This window comes from Amblyraja radiata, chromosome 21, assembly GCF_010909765.2.
Source record: "Amblyraja radiata isolate CabotCenter1 chromosome 21, sAmbRad1.1.pri, whole genome shotgun sequence".
Taxonomy (NCBI): Eukaryota; Metazoa; Chordata; class Chondrichthyes; order Rajiformes; family Rajidae; genus Amblyraja; species Amblyraja radiata.
Genome location: NC_045976.1, coordinates 34,776,691 through 34,792,321, shown reverse-complemented (window position 1 = coordinate 34,792,321; position 15,631 = coordinate 34,776,691). Strand labels below are relative to the sequence as shown.

At 40.3% G+C, this 15,631-nt stretch overlaps 1 protein-coding gene across 9 annotated transcripts in view; it reads right to left on the bottom strand.

Moving 5' to 3' along the window:
* Window positions 1–15,631, bottom strand: part of ahcyl2 (adenosylhomocysteinase like 2) — a 65,895-nt gene that overhangs the window by 17,316 nt on the left and 32,948 nt on the right. For 2 of the 9 annotated variants that reach the window (XM_033040045.1, XM_033040038.1), the window contains exons 2-6: window positions 15,303–15,411; window positions 13,386–13,415; window positions 6,124–6,267; window positions 4,196–4,296; window positions 1,829–1,931 (exon numbers count right to left, since the gene is read on the bottom strand). In XM_033040045.1, coding sequence (XP_032895936.1) covers window positions 1,829–1,931; window positions 4,196–4,296; window positions 6,124–6,267; window positions 13,386–13,410 — 373 coding nt within the window. In that variant the 5' untranslated portion in view covers window positions 13,411–13,415; window positions 15,303–15,411. Of the gene's footprint in view, window positions 1–1,828; window positions 1,932–4,195; window positions 4,297–6,123; window positions 6,268–13,385; window positions 13,416–15,302; window positions 15,415–15,631 lie in introns of all 9 variants that reach the window. The other 7 variants (XM_033040039.1, XM_033040037.1, XM_033040043.1 and 4 more) reach the window with 4 other exon arrangements.

Genomic DNA, 15,631 nt, shown 5'->3' with positions numbered 1-15,631 from the left:
TCTTATGTGGCTCACTTTTGATCATTGTTGCAATTACATGCCAGATGTGAAATTAACATGACACTTAAGCAAGTTTTTTGAAATGATGCAGAAGCCCATTTTGGAAATATTTAAACTTCATATATATTTAATCATGGTTGGATTAGCAGTTGAGGATTCTTTTTAAGTAGGCATTAATTATGAATTACACCCAGAAAACTAGACAAATGAAAACTATTACATGTTTTTTTCTTCCAAAGCAGCCTTGACCTACATGCCTGGAAAAGTGAAATGGCAATAACTCAAGCATCTTCAGGAAAAAGTATCTAAATTGACTAACAGCCAATTGACGACACTAAAAATTCACTCCATCCATCCTGATGAAGTGTACACCATACATGAAATGCAGCAACTTGCCAAGATCACCGTGACAGCATTTCCCAATCTGATGATTTCTATTAACTTGAGGCACATAAGCAGCTGGTTCTACCACCATTATCAGTGTGAAGAAGGGCTCTGATCGGAAACGTCATTCATCCATTTCCCTCCTGCCTGATCCCAGATATCCTTCTGCAGTTTGTTCAGTAAGAGTGATGTATGTATCGACATCAGAACAATGAAATGCTTACGTGCAGCAACATAACAGGCCTATAAACTGTATTCATAGATAAACAAAAAATATTAAAACCCCCAATATTAGTGCACAAGACCTCAAGTTCTTAGTGCAATCAGAAGAATTCAATATTCGTAGATTACCGTATTTCCAGGCAATGAAGACGCACCTGCGTCGAAGATGCACCCCCATTTTGAGTTGCTAAATTTTGAAAAAAGGCTGGCAGGACATAGAATTTCTCATGCTCAAAAAACCCCCCCAAAAAATAAAGAAAGTAACAATTCAATTTGCCCAAGGCTTCCAGATCTCCATTCTGAATGACTGAATGTGTGGGGGGCTGGAGGGTGACGGCAGGTGGAGAGATGGTGGGAAAAACGGGAGCACACCGGGACAAGTTGAATCAGTTGTGATCTTATTGAATGACAATATTAGTTCAAGAGACCAATTGGGGGAGAGAGTTCCTTTCACAGCATGTGGGGAGTCTGGCCCGGGTCAGAATGGGCAGGAGCGTTAAGAAGGAGGGGGTCAGGGATCATGCCAGCAACTCACTCACTCACCCTGCCGCGGTGCTCTGGGCGCTGCGGAGCCACCGCATTGTGGCCGGGGAAGGTCAGCAAGCGATGGAAAACAGGACAGCGGGCGGTGGAGCTTATTCCTGTGTCAGCACGATCGCGCTCCCGTCGGCAGTCGGAATTTAAGGAACGGCGGCCGCTCGCAGCCACCGGAGCTACTTCCCTCCCCGGCCACAATGCAGTGGCTCCTCGCCCGGCACACCACCTAAAGATCCCTTAGATGTTGGGATGCTCAGTGCCTGTGATGGACCTGCAAGATGCCCATCCCAAGATCACCGTGTTCCTTCAACGTGGCTGCACGGAAATCTCACAATTCGCTACCCAACCACCATCCCACAGACTCTAGTGAATCAAGGCATTTTCATCTTTGAGAACAATTAATGATAGGCAACAAATGAGAAAAGTTAAAAATATCCTTCAGTGCAAAATATTGGTAAGAATGAGACTGGGTCAAGTCTAACTGACAGCAGGTTAATTGCTTTGGCCGTACAAAAAATATGACCACGGTACATGACTTCTAAAATGTACCAGGAACATACAATCTTAGATTCTTCAGGACTTTCAACTTATTTAAAAAATGTTTCATGGAAAAATACAATAGAGAAATAAAGGATGTTTGCAGATAGAGTAAGAGGGGAGAGACAATGAATACTACCGGCCTTACCATTCTCAGCCAGCGCAGCAGCCACTTCATTCTGGGTGGAATAAATGTTACAGGCAGCCCACCTGCACTGAGCTCCAAGGGCAGCAAGTGTTTCCATCAGCACCTGCAACAACAGAAAATAACAGAAGGCCAAAAGAAGAGAGATCACACTGGAATCTTCCGTTTTAATGTTGATATTACTGCCTTCCTTGAAATAAATTCAACTAGTTTGCTTTTACCCTACCCACAATTTATATATTTATTATCCTAGGATTGTTAGAAAATAGTAATTGTATATATTTTACTTAAATCATGGTTGTTTTAAACATATATATATATATCCATGCAAACAATGAATAGTGTATTTTAATCATTTAAGATTACAAAAGATCTTTCGACGCATGAAATTAATTTTTTGAATTTTCCAGGTAAAATTATCAGTTGAGTTCCTTTATTAAAGAGATTGCCACAACATTTTAATTCTATTCCAGCAGGCATCAATAGATAAGTACAATTGAACACCCAGATTAATCTTAATTGGTTGTCAGAACTGTTTGGCAATGACCTCAGAGGCCATAGAATTAGTATGGATCAGCTTTCAACGGCCCATTGAAATGTATCACTCAACCTTACCTCGAGCACCCATCACCAAATGTGAAGAAAAACCATCCTGCATGAATAATCAGGTGAAGAACGTAAGAGAAGGGTCACGCAGCTGGTGGAGTTTAAGAACATAAAAAGTGGGTGCTGGAGATAAGTCGAGGACGCACCACTGAGAACAAAGAGGGATCCAGCGCGGGGGGTCGTCAAGAACAATGAGGGACCTAGCACGCGGGCGGTGTCGAGAACAAAGAGGGTCCCGGCTTCAGGGGGGCCGCCGAGAGAACAAAAAGAGACTATTGTGGATTACTTCGTAACTTTGTCATTGCCCCCCCCCCCACGTGGCGACTCTTTACATACTTTGTGTTTAGTTTGCAAAACAAAGAATTTCACTAACATGTCACATGTGATAATAAAGTATCAAATCAATGTATTGTTGAACCGAACCATACAATGGTCACGTTTTGCACACTCTGCTGCAGTGGTGAGATTGTGCAAATATCCCCAACTCAAATACAATCACAGAGTAAAAATTCTACTCCTGCTGGAAGTAAAGGGAAGCGTGGATATTGACAATGCAAGGCAGTTTCTAGCAGCTCAAAAGTGCCATCTGCAGGAGTGAGAATGATGTAGCACTTTCCTCCAACTGCAATAAAGTTAGAAATTATCTATGAAACGGTTGCAATTGTAATACATTATACCACTGACAGATCTACACAGAGAATGGAGGTGTTAAGGGTGAGTGCAAAAAATCTGAAACCTAATTACTGGGAGGTCCTCACACCTAGCCACATTTCTCAATTTTTCTGGTGTACATGCCCAAATGGCTGTATAAGAATCTAAAAGGATTAATGCAGCAAAAGATAACACGAAAAAAAGCTAAGAGTAAAATTCAATTTAGAAAGAGCTAGGAAATAATAATTTATGGTCCCATGGCACCAGTATAGAGAAATAAATATTTTATCCGTGTCTACATCTCTGGATCAGGCACGGTACACTGTAGATCTTTGGAAAGGAGTCTTTAATTCTTTTTTTTTCTAATTTTCTTTTTTTAGATAATAAGAGAAAAGAGAAAAAAAAAAAAAAGAAAAAAAATAGAATAAACTGTCAATAATACAATTTAGGAGATAAGTCCGTAGGTTAGAAAACTATTAATCTAATCCTGGATTCAAGTTTCAGTCAGGCTCCCATGCTGAACCAATCTACCCCTTCAAATAATCTATAAATGGAGACCATATTCTAGTAAATAATTCTGCTTTGTCAATTAAGACAAATCTAATTTTTTCCAAATGTAAGGTCTCCGACATCTCCATAATCCACATTTTAATTGTGGGGTTTGCTGGGTTTTTCCAAAATGTTTATATTAATTTTTTCCCACTTATTATACTATAATCAAGGAAATGTATTTAGTTTGTTGTAAGTTTTAGGTATTGTTCTGATATTCCTAATATTATTAATTTAGGGTCAGGATCCAATTGGATATTAACAACTTCGGAAATAATTTTAAAAATATCCATCCAGAAACTTTTAATTTTTATGCAATTTACAAAAATATGGGTTAAATTAGCAAGAAGTCTTTAATTCTAACCAAAAGGAGTGCATTAAACTACATGAACAAGGTTTTTTAATTTCTGCGCCAATGTTTATTTCACATGGTACTCCATGGAAAGAATTTTCATTCTTATGAAGATGGACAAAGTTGAAACTGGAGTTCTGGACAGTGAATGAACATACTCACCATGTGGTCTCCTGATTTTAATAAGCACAATTCTAAAGTTGGACACTTACCGCAGTCTGGGCTGTGATGTGGGTGCAGCCGACTATCTTCGCTCCAGCCAATGGTTTTTCTCCCTGGGCTCGTTTTCGTAGAGCCATAAGTGCTGGCATTTCTGCACCAAAATAAGAGGAAGCGCAGAATCAGCGATGATCTTTATAGAAACATAGAAACATAGAAATTAGGTGCAGGAGTAGGCCATTCGGCCCTTCGAGCCTGCACCGCCATTCAATATGATCATGGCTGATCATCCAACTCAGTATCCCGTACCTGCCTTCTCTCCATACCCTCTGATCCCCTTAGCCACAAGGGCCACATCTAACTCCCTCTTAAATATAGCCAATGAACTGGCCTCGACTACCTTCTGTGGCAGGGAGTTCCAGAGATTCACTACTCTCAATAATTTATTGTTGATAATGGTTCGTATGGTTGATAATGAAATAACATTGGAACTCCAATTTTATTTCATTTTAGCCACCAGTTGACAATAGAAAACAAGATTGAGAAACATGGTTACATTACAAGTGACGATAATATTTAGGCAAGATTAAATGCTGGGAATATTTGGATTGGAATACTCCACTGCACAAAACCAAACACGAGAGAGACCAATCGCTTAACATTAAGAAAGCCACCTCCATCTCTCCTTGGTTGCTACTGAATAAAAGGGAGCCTTGGCTTTTATTCAGCATGTTTCAGCTATGCCTACATTTATTTTTAAAGTTGGTGGTAGGGAGAAAATGATCAGAGGACTAAATGACCAAAAAACGTGTTTATTGCTCTGACCTCTTATCTCGATACTACCTACCTTCAGAATTGTCCAATATTCAGACAGGAAAAAAAAAGTAAATTCCCAAACTCGATTAGGGGCAAACAAATTCCTCTCATCATACACAGACAGTCAAGCATAACCAGTCAAAGAGATCTCACTAAATTGCTGGGGAACTCAGCGGGTGCAGCATCTCACTGTTTGTTCAAGAAGGAACTGCAGATGCTGGAAGATCGAAGGTATACAAAAATGCTGGAGAAACTCAGCGGGTGCAGCAGCATCTTCTGGAGCGAAGGAAATAGGCGACGTTTCGGGCCGAAACCCTTCTTCAGACTGATCTCACTGATTGTGTGCTGGTTATCTGCTAATCCATTTATCTTCTACATGATGCAATCTCAGCCCCATTCGAATGCACACAGTCAGCAACCACTACACCAACTGGCCATACCGACAGTCACCACACACACCAGCAGACCATGTATCCAGAGGTTCACTACTCTCTGGGAAAAGAACCATTCAACATTCATCTAATTGATCGCTACTTTTGCTCAATTGAAATGTCCTCTGGTCTGTTAAACTGGAACAATTTATTGACATTTCTTTTTTGGCAAGTAGTTGAGCTGATTGTATTGAAGAGCCACTCCAAATATCTTTCTCTTAAATTCGGTTTTGGTTAAAACTGGAACAATGGGGAGTCAGAGGACCAATATAATTACTTTCTACTGATCATGTTGGTTGGTTTGTTGGCTTTCATGGTGAGGGCTCACTCTACTGGAACTGAAGGATAACATGCTGTAGGAAGGAACCGCAGAAGCTTGTTTACACCGAAGATAGACAAAATGCTGGAGTAACTCAGCAGGACAGGCAGCATGTCTCGACCCATAACATCACCCATTCCTTCTCTCCAGAGATGCTGCCTGTCCTGTTGAATTTCTCCAGCATTCTGGTGTCCATCTTCGATGACCTATGCTGACTGCTCCAACAAGAACAGTCTAATCTCTCTGCTTTTTAGGGTAATGTTTATTATGAGAATGGCATTTCAACAAAAACTTCAGCTAACCTACTCATTTGGTCAAAACCCCACAGATTTATTATATTTCAAGAAACTAGTGCAGAATTATGCAAATATATAAGTGTACACTAGTAACATGTTAAAAAGGTTCAACCTCGCACCTTGTTCTGCAATTTCAATCTCCCTGCGTCCGAAGTCTGCCTGCTTGATGTTCTTGATGCAGAAGTCACTGCAGCCCTTCGAATTTTTCTGTTGCTTATCACGAGGTGAAGTTTCATCATCTGAGCTATCTGTGTAAGATGCCGCTAAAGGACAACGAGAATAATGAACAGTTAACATAAGGGAAGTATCACTCTTCCAACTCCTGGCCTATTCAATGTTTCTTTTTCTCTTACTTAATATGACGCAGGATATCATTGGGCCCATACCAGTGCGTGACAGAGAGAATCCTATTTCCTCCCCTCCATGTATTACTCTGCCTCCTAAAACATTCCCCCTCATATGCCCTTCAACTCCTCTGCAATACTTCCTACTATTAATCTTTACAAAAGGACAACTTTTTGTGCCCAATTAAACTACCGTCACATTAGGGATGTGGGGGTAAACTGGAATACACAGCAGAAACCCCTGAAATAGCAAAGAAAAGTTCCACACAGACATCACCCAAAGTTAGGATAGAATCCAGATCCGTGGAGCTATAAAGCAGCTACACTAACTGCTGTGTAACTAAGCCATATTAGGCTGGGAAAGAGGATAAATGGGTTATGAAATCTTTCACAACCTCATTAACATCACTGTTCAGATGACTAAAAACAATAAACAATTCTAAGGACACAGTGGACCTTTCAAATTGTAAGAGTAATTAGTTTTGATTAGGCACTTGTGCATGGACAGTCTGAATGGCTGAGAACCCACCATTATTGACCTTATTCAAGTGAACAAATGGGCTTCATTCATGTGAACAAATATGAACATAGGTCTTGGAGAGTATAGGCGGCACTTGAATCACAAAGGAGACAAGATGCAGGGTCCTAATCTTGATGCAGGGTCTCAGCCCGAAACAATCAGCACTTCGTTTGCCTCTACAGATGCTGTTCGACCTGCTGAACTTCAGCTGGTTATTCTTTACTTTTGATTCTAAAATATATTTCGGTGCATTTTTACCAAATTAAATGTGCATTTATCTACACAGGAGGCTTCATAATGAAACCAACTTATTAACTAACTTTTTAAAATTCCTAATAGCATTTCAAATTTAATACAGTTGTTTATCTAGCAATACTTAACATTTATCCCATTTATTCCTCCGAGCATAAATGTTGCTTGAATTTTAAATGGCCAAAGGAACACAAACTCTTAGGTCAGACATCGTCATGTCATCTATCTGATGGCGGAGCAACATTGAGGGGAGAACAGGAGACACTGGAACATTCAACACGTCAAGAGCATCAGTGGCGAGCACAATAAAAGATTCAATTCAGCTCAAGGGCCATTCATGAGAACTGGAAAAGTCAGAAAACTGGTATTTTAAGTTGCAGAGAGCAAGGCTGGAGAGAACAGAGGGGGTGGTTATAAAAGTTGTTGTAAAAATTGCTTTAAAAAAAACTAAATTTGAAGACAGAAAAAAATTAAAACAAATTGAAACAAAGATAAAGCCCACATCTGCAAAAGGAACAAAAAGTGAGCAGTTGCCCAAAACTGATAAAGTGAATATCAAGTCCTGAGACCGCACTATACACAGGAGAGGTGATGCTCCTGGAACCTACGTTGGGCATTGCTGAAGCAATGTAGGTCGAAGAGCAGACAGAAATGGAATGGGACAAAAATCAAAGTTACAGTAATTGGAAGCTCAGAGTCACCCTTGTGCACTAAACAGAGGTGATCTGCAAAGTGATCACCCAAATTTCTTTCAACTTTTCCAACATAGGGGTCTCCACATGGTGAGTAACGAATCCATTAAACAGAGGAAGATCACAAGCACTTCATCAGACCTGCTTCTCTCCCCTCTGATGCCGATTGCCCTGATGAATACTCAAGAGCATTTTCCATTTTTGCTTCAGATTTCCAGCACCTGCAGTTTTATGCTCCAGCTTGACGAGCAGTAGTTACACCTCAGACAATGTCATCTTTTTGAGGGAAACAAGAACTCCCAGGTATTAGTTCACAAAAAAAAAAATCACTTACCCAAGATGTAAATGAGGATTTTTTTTCCCTCCTCAATATTTTGAATTTTCTACCCCAGAGAGGTGTGAATGTGACATATGTTGATATATTTTGATATATTCAATGCTGAGAAAAGCAGGTTTTTAGACTACAGGGGAGTCAATAGTTATGGGAAAACAGCAGATACCTAGAATTGAGGCGAGGATCAGCTGTGACAGACCAATTGAGCGGCTACATGGCTATACCTGCTCTTGCATCTTATATGTTTAGCAATACTGCTCAGTTTTATTAGCAGGTCCCCTGAGAGGACATATTTATTTCCCCCACTGGTTACATATAATTAGAAGCAGAGGTTTATGGCCAATACCTCACTTGCATTACATATAATAGTGAATTCTGGAATCTGCACTTAAATCTCCTCGGAACACTCTGAACTTCCTCTTGGCCTACCATATATAAACACTGGCTCAAACAAATCCTTAGAAAGTACCACCCAAAGTGAAGTTTCATAGGAGCACATTACTTCAGAACAGAGACTTTCTTTGCGAATTTCACATTCATGGATTGGAAGTTATTATCTAAATGGTGGCCGACTAGGAAAAGGGGAGATGCAGCGAGACCTGGGTGTCATGGTACACCAGTCATTGAAAGTAGGCATGCAGGTGCAGCAGGCAGTGAAGAAAGCGAATTAAATGATGTTCCTTTAAGAAATGAGATGGAGACATTTATTTAGTCAGAGGGTGGTGAATCTGTGGAAATCTTTGCCACAGAAGGCTGTGGATGCTATCAATTGATATTTTTAAGGAAGAGATAGATTCTTGATTAGTACGGGTGTCAGCGGTAATGGGAAGAAGGCATGAGAATGGGGTTAGCAGGGAGATATAGATCACCCATGATTAAATGGCAGAGTAGACTTGATGGGCCGAATGGCCTAATTCTTCTCCTATCACTTTTGACCTTATGACTGCAGATACCCTACCCACCCTTCCCCATTTCTATCATCAAATGGGACTAAAAGGGGATGAAAATTCATATTGCTGTAGATGATAGTGATGATGTTGGATTTGCCTTTGATTTGCTTCATATGAAATTGTGAATATTACTTCCAACAATGAGTCCAAACTGGACCTAGATGCATTTGTCAGTATAGGCATTTCTCGGCTAAACTGTTCATAGTATATCTCAGATAACATTTTAGGATCTGCTGTCAATGACAAGCCCAGCAATCAGTCATAGGGTCACTTAGCACGAAAACAGGCCCTTCGGCCCAATTCATCAATGCCGACCAAGATACTAGTCCCATTGCTAGTCTTCAAGACACTACACTAGTCCCATTGCTAGTCTTCAATTGTCCTTTAGGTGGTCGTGAACCATCTTTTTGAAATGCTGCAATTATGGTAAAGTTAGACCCACAATGTGATGGATAGGTAGCTCCAGGATTCGACAGCAATGAAAAAGGAAAGCCATGTACTTTAAGGTTTGGATGTGTGCAACTCTGACAGACATGTGGGTGATGCTGTTCCCACATACATACTGCCCTTCTCATTCCTGGTGTTGGAGCTTGGGTCCGAAATGCTGCTGGAGTGACTTCAGTGAGTAACTGCAGTGCATTTTGTGCACGGTGTGCACTGCAGCCACTGGTTGCTAATGGATTGCCAATGAATGTTTAAGGTAGTGGATAGGATACCAATTAGGGGTCCATTTGTCTGAAGTGTTAAGCTTCTTGAGTGTTGTTGAAGTTGCACTTATTCAGGCAAGTGCAATGTATGCCATCATATTCTTGATTGGCAGATTGTAGATAGCAGAAGGCTTCAAGTATCAATGTATCAGCCAATGGTCTGCTCTTGTTGCCAAGGTATTCATGTGGCTGGTGCAGTTAGGCATCATGTTAATGATGATCTCAATGTAATCGGTGGGGTATTTAGTAATAGTAATGCTATTGAATTTCAAAGGGTAGCTAGTTAGGCTCTATCTAGTTGATAGCCCTTGTCTGGCATATTTGTGGCTCTTAATTTAATCGCAACATCAGTCCATGTCTGAATGTTTCTAGGGCTTGTGGCATTCATTTGGAGAGCAGTTGCAAATGGAAGTGTGCATTACATTAACAAACAGTTTTGACCTTATGGAAATGGAAGGAAAGTTTTCCAAAGTGTCTGATAATCAAATAAAATTAAAAAAAAAAAAAAAAAAAAATTGTATTTGAACTGTTTAAACAAAGTTTAAGTAAAATAAAAAAATAAGATGATCATACATTCTTAGTTTTATCAAACTAAGATCAGTGACTCCTGCCAGCTTCAGGATGTTAAGATGAGGGACTAGTTACAAAGTGCTCAGATCCTGGACTCGACACCAAGTCAGGAACAGAGCAAGAAGTCAAATCTGATGGCATTTGGCCTCAAGCTCATCTACCCCTGCATGACAACATGCAGGGGTGGAAATCAGAGATGAACTAACATGCAAGGAGGACGTTGCTGGTCCAATAAAAAAAAAATTTTAAAAATGCATCAACAAGTTCAAATAACTTATTTTCAGATATCAATGTTTCTGTTGAGCTTATAATAAAAATATGCCCATCTTTGTGTCACCCAAAAGGAGGGAAAAAAATGAAGGCCCCACATTCCTGAGATTACAGCTGTTATTCTGCCAAATGAAGTTAAATAATGGAGAGATTAACTCAACATCATAAAAAGAACCTATTGTACAATCTTGCCATCCTTTACCCAAATGCTTTCTACCTCTAAAAAACTTTATCTATTGGGAGACTACTATAGTAAATTGGCCTTTATAGTGCCTGAACTTGCTTTCAAAAATCTTACCACTGGGTACTACATTTACATGAAAGCTTTCATGAAAGATATGCCACAACAGGAGTGCGAGGTAAATTACAACATTTATTAAATGCCAAAATGAGATAAAAGAATAAAGACTGTTCATTTTGCAAATAAAGAAGCGAGCTATTGGCCAGATTAGGAAAATATGGTGAAATAGAGATTTTGGCTTTGTCAGATTAAGATTTAATCTTAATGTAATTTGTCATAAGATAAGGCAATTCCAGAGACATGATTTACAAAGAATAAGTATCTATCATCGCGGACCCCAATTTACAGTATTTTAGCAGTTATTTTGAAGGCAAATAACTGCCTTCAACTACCTCCAAAATCTGTCCAATGACATCAGTTATGAGTGGTTGGAAAAGTGTCCTAATGATATTGTGTAGTTTTTTTTTTTGCTTTTCAATGACATACCATAAAAAGTGCTCACATTCACAATACACAGAATATCACACAATCACCCAGCCCATAGTTCTAATGATAGGTATACTGGCGGATCACCAAGCCAAAAACCCATAATAGGAATCGGCTCCAAGATTATACAGTGTTAATTTGTCCGACAGTGGTTGACTTGCCTGAGGGCTCTCCAAAACCTTTGAGGGGAGAATGTGCAGACTGAAAATTGACTAACCAAAGCCTCTTGCTGGGAAAGGTACTGATAATGACACCACCAGATTTCACTGGGAAATTCCTCTCCCGTGAAGTTGAACACTCATGGTCCAAGATTACATTAGACAGTGGTCCGAGGTGCTTTTTAGTTTCATTTCATGACCCAAATCACATATCTACCTGTATTGATCACATATTGTGTAAAAATATTATAGAAATCATACCTGAAACTCGTCAAGAACAAACCCTGCACATATTTTTAAAATATGAGAAAAACCTCCAATTTTCCGAGTAGTAATTGTCCAATCAAAGCACGTTCGACATTGAATCGGACGCCAATTGACCAATCACGCGCTTTGTTTCATGCTAGCTAGGCAGCAAGAAAACTGGGATCATGGCTGACTCCTAATAACATCACAACAATAGCAAGGTTTAGAAGGAAGAAAGGTAATGCCAACCACATGCTGATAATTTTGTTTTACAATTGATTTAACTTTGTAAAGTTATGATGTTGCGAACTGTGAAATAAAAATGATAAGTAAAAATGTGGAGCTAGGGTTAGGATTAGGGTTAGGGTCATGGCTAGGCAATTTCCTCCCAGTGGAAGAGAGTTAGGGTTAGGGCAACGGTCGGCAACCTACGGCCCACAGGTCAGATCCTGCCTGTAACCTGAAAACATCCAGCCCGCAGGCGGATTTGTTTCCTGAGGACTTCCCGTGACGGTGCCGGCGGTATGGGGGTGCTGAAGGCGGCCCTGGGCCGAGCAGAGCAGAAGAGGGGAAGTGAGGGAGTCAGTCAATCGGTCGGGCTGTCGGCCAGCGGGTGCTGCGAGGGGTCGGTCGGGCTGATGGCCGGCCGGTGTTGCAGCGTGCGAGCGGGCAGACTGATGGAGCCAGCGCAATGGGGCGGCCGAGAGGTGTGCAGGGCAGGGCAGTGCTGCTCCCCACCATGTTGACATTTGGTGTAATCGTGGCATCAGGTAGGCTGCTGCTGATGATCCAGAAGGGCATGCTGGCTGAGGTGGACGCGCTGAGCGGCCACACGTATGGAGCCCGCAGCCGGTCCCAAAGCTTCTCCAGCTCCAGCCTTGAATCCAGGACCTCTGCGGCAATCCCGTATTCAACGTTCACATATACAACTATATATTATTGAGCATTAGAGGGCGCTGTTACTTTTTCTAATTAGCTTAATTGATTGGTGAGCAACTTTTTGCACTGACAAGTTATGAATTCCTTATCAATTATGTTTTATCTAAATCTGTGCAAATTTCAAGTAGATACCAGACATGGGTCACAAAAGTTAAAATCTAGAGCCCCTTTTGGTACCTCAGCCCATGTCAAATGGCTGTGTAGATGAGATACCGAAAGGCTGTTGCAGCCCAATGTACCAAGGGCTAACGTGAGGGAAGGAAAAGGGCAAAACATCCAAGAAATTGGATTTTTTAAAGTTTGTGCTGATGCTGTTAGTGGACAGATAGAGTCAGGTCTATTTGTAATAGAGTCGTTATTTTGCTATGCTATAACAATTAGCCTGTATATGATAACATTTACACTGGACAAGGGCACTTCAAGTGATTTTTGGTAATCAGTAATGTCTAGTCACCTAACTCCTGAAAAGTAACACAAAATCAAATTCACTGCAACAGGGCACTAGCTCATGATGATTTATCTTCTCAACTGCAGAATGGTTTCCACTGTGTCCTCTGAGATGAGATGCAATTGCTGCAGATGAGAATGTGCTGGGACGAGTGATTGCTTTCTCATACCTGGCTCTATGAACAGCTTCATTATTTTTCCAAACTATTTCTACCAACTGCTTACCATTATTTTGATTAGACATACCCATCAGTTCTGGAGAGGAAGAGAAAAAAAGAGAAGCTGGTTAGTGGCTAATTCCATCACTACAGAACGATGGTGAGATGCAGGCAGCAGGTGATTGCTTGGAGGTTAATGTAATTCAGTGCAAGCTCTGGTCTGTTTCCAGCAATAATTGCAGTCCATTAAGTCGTTAATCACTCTAAAAGTAAATGCATTAATAGTGTAGAAAGTAGTTATTTTCAGACATGCCTCTCAAAAGCAGAGATTAATAATACACAGAACTGATTTATTTGGATTAATCTGTTGCACAGGCAACATAGTGATGAACATTTCTTTGATTTTTGCACGTTATAAAATCAAATGTGTCATTTAGGGAATAAAATGAGAAAGATCGATCTGACAGCAGTTAAAAGAATCAATATAATTTGGAAATGATGTGTCTCAGATAGAAGTCATTCTGCATTGATGCAAATGCAATCCCTACAGGCTTGCTAAATGAATTCTTCAACATTTACATAGTATCTGTAACATGAAGCATCGTGAAGGACTGCACAGAAACTGAACTTGGTGGGATGGGGGCTGGTGGGAGCAGGAGGCAATGGATGCGTAGTTTGGAACGCGACCAAATATTTGTTGAGAATGGTACACTGTCAGAAATATTTTTAAAAGATTAAAAAGTGCTTGGGTGGCAATGAAATAAAAAGAATAAGACCTGGCATAGATGGAACAGTGAAATCGATTTAGATTCGATAACTGAAAGTAATCCCGAATACACGGCCTCCATCCATCCCAGTTGAAAGTGGAAAAAGGTTAGGGCTGACTCCGCCTGATCTTTGACTCCCTGCCCTCTAAGTTAATTGCTGCTAGTCCTTCAGCAACCACCTAGCAATCTGTTAAGGCTTCAATGGTCATTGTCTGTTATCATTGAGTATAGAACCAAATTACATTTATGAACACTAGTGACACCTGTGAACATTTGATCCTATACTTCTTTCCAATTGTACTGTGTGTATTTAGTATTTAGTAACTCGAAAGGAAAAACTAGATAAAGTTAATGACTGACAATATGCATTATTTATGTTGGTACTGTTCCTATATTTTTGGGGAAGCATGAATTGACCTATTTTCAAGCCATGCTCCGAGAAAACACACCAATTCCAAAACTGCCAAAAATCTAACATTTGGTACCCAGGAATAACAGTCCAGAAATGACTCCTTAGATTTTTTCTTCTTAGTGCCTTCTCTATAAAGAGGCCCTTGAAAGCTATTCATTTTCTCCCCAGCAAGTGGCTGATCAGAATTCAAAGCAATGGATGAGGTAACTGAACCTGCATTATATCATAATTTACTGATAATCAAAATCCACTGCCATTAATCTATTTTACCCAACTGAACACATACCAAAAGCTGCTCATTTCTGAAATCAAACAAATAACCACTGTGCCATGGCTAGGTCGAGATCAGCACTCCTAACTGCTGGTGCCAAGCCTCCGTATTACTGCTACTATTGATCGATTGGCACGTTAATCAAAAATAACTCACATTTCTCAATTGTTTCAGGAAATATGCAAGACTGTGCAGGTCTTTACATCTTCTAGAAAGTGAATGATACATCAACTTTCATGCATTAACAGAGGCAGGCAGTACAAATTTAAGAAGCATCACCCTTGATGTGGCATTGAGAAATTTCACCAGAGTACCACATGCAGTTCTGTTCATCGAGGTACTGAATGATGATTACTGGTCAAGAGCATACATAAGCAAACAATAATGAAAACTTTGGGCTTGACAAATGAGTAATGGGTTTTGGGTATTTGAAGCTGGGGATCTGATGAGAAAGTGGGGTTCATGAGTTTGCGTAATTCATTCATTTTCACATGTATGTATCGGAAGTCTTAATGATATCTTCTAATTGCCTACCTGAGCTGTAGCTGTCCGTAGAGGATTGCGAGATTGATCGAGAAAGCGAGCGACGACCTATTTTGGTTGGACGTTTGTTGAATTCTTGTTTCTGGTCAGCAAACTGGATCTGCTTTTTTGAAGAAAAATGAAAAGTACTAACTCTAGATTGATTTAAAAATATGGGTTCAGCAATTTCCCCAACATTTTAACAATCCATACCTTAGCACCAAGAATGCACTGCGATTTCTGGATAGATGCAAGATCTGGGCAGCTTTTCCAAACCATTGCAGGGGAAGGGCATAACAAAAGAAGTTCAGGCTAATTTGCCACAGAAGACAGCATTGTAA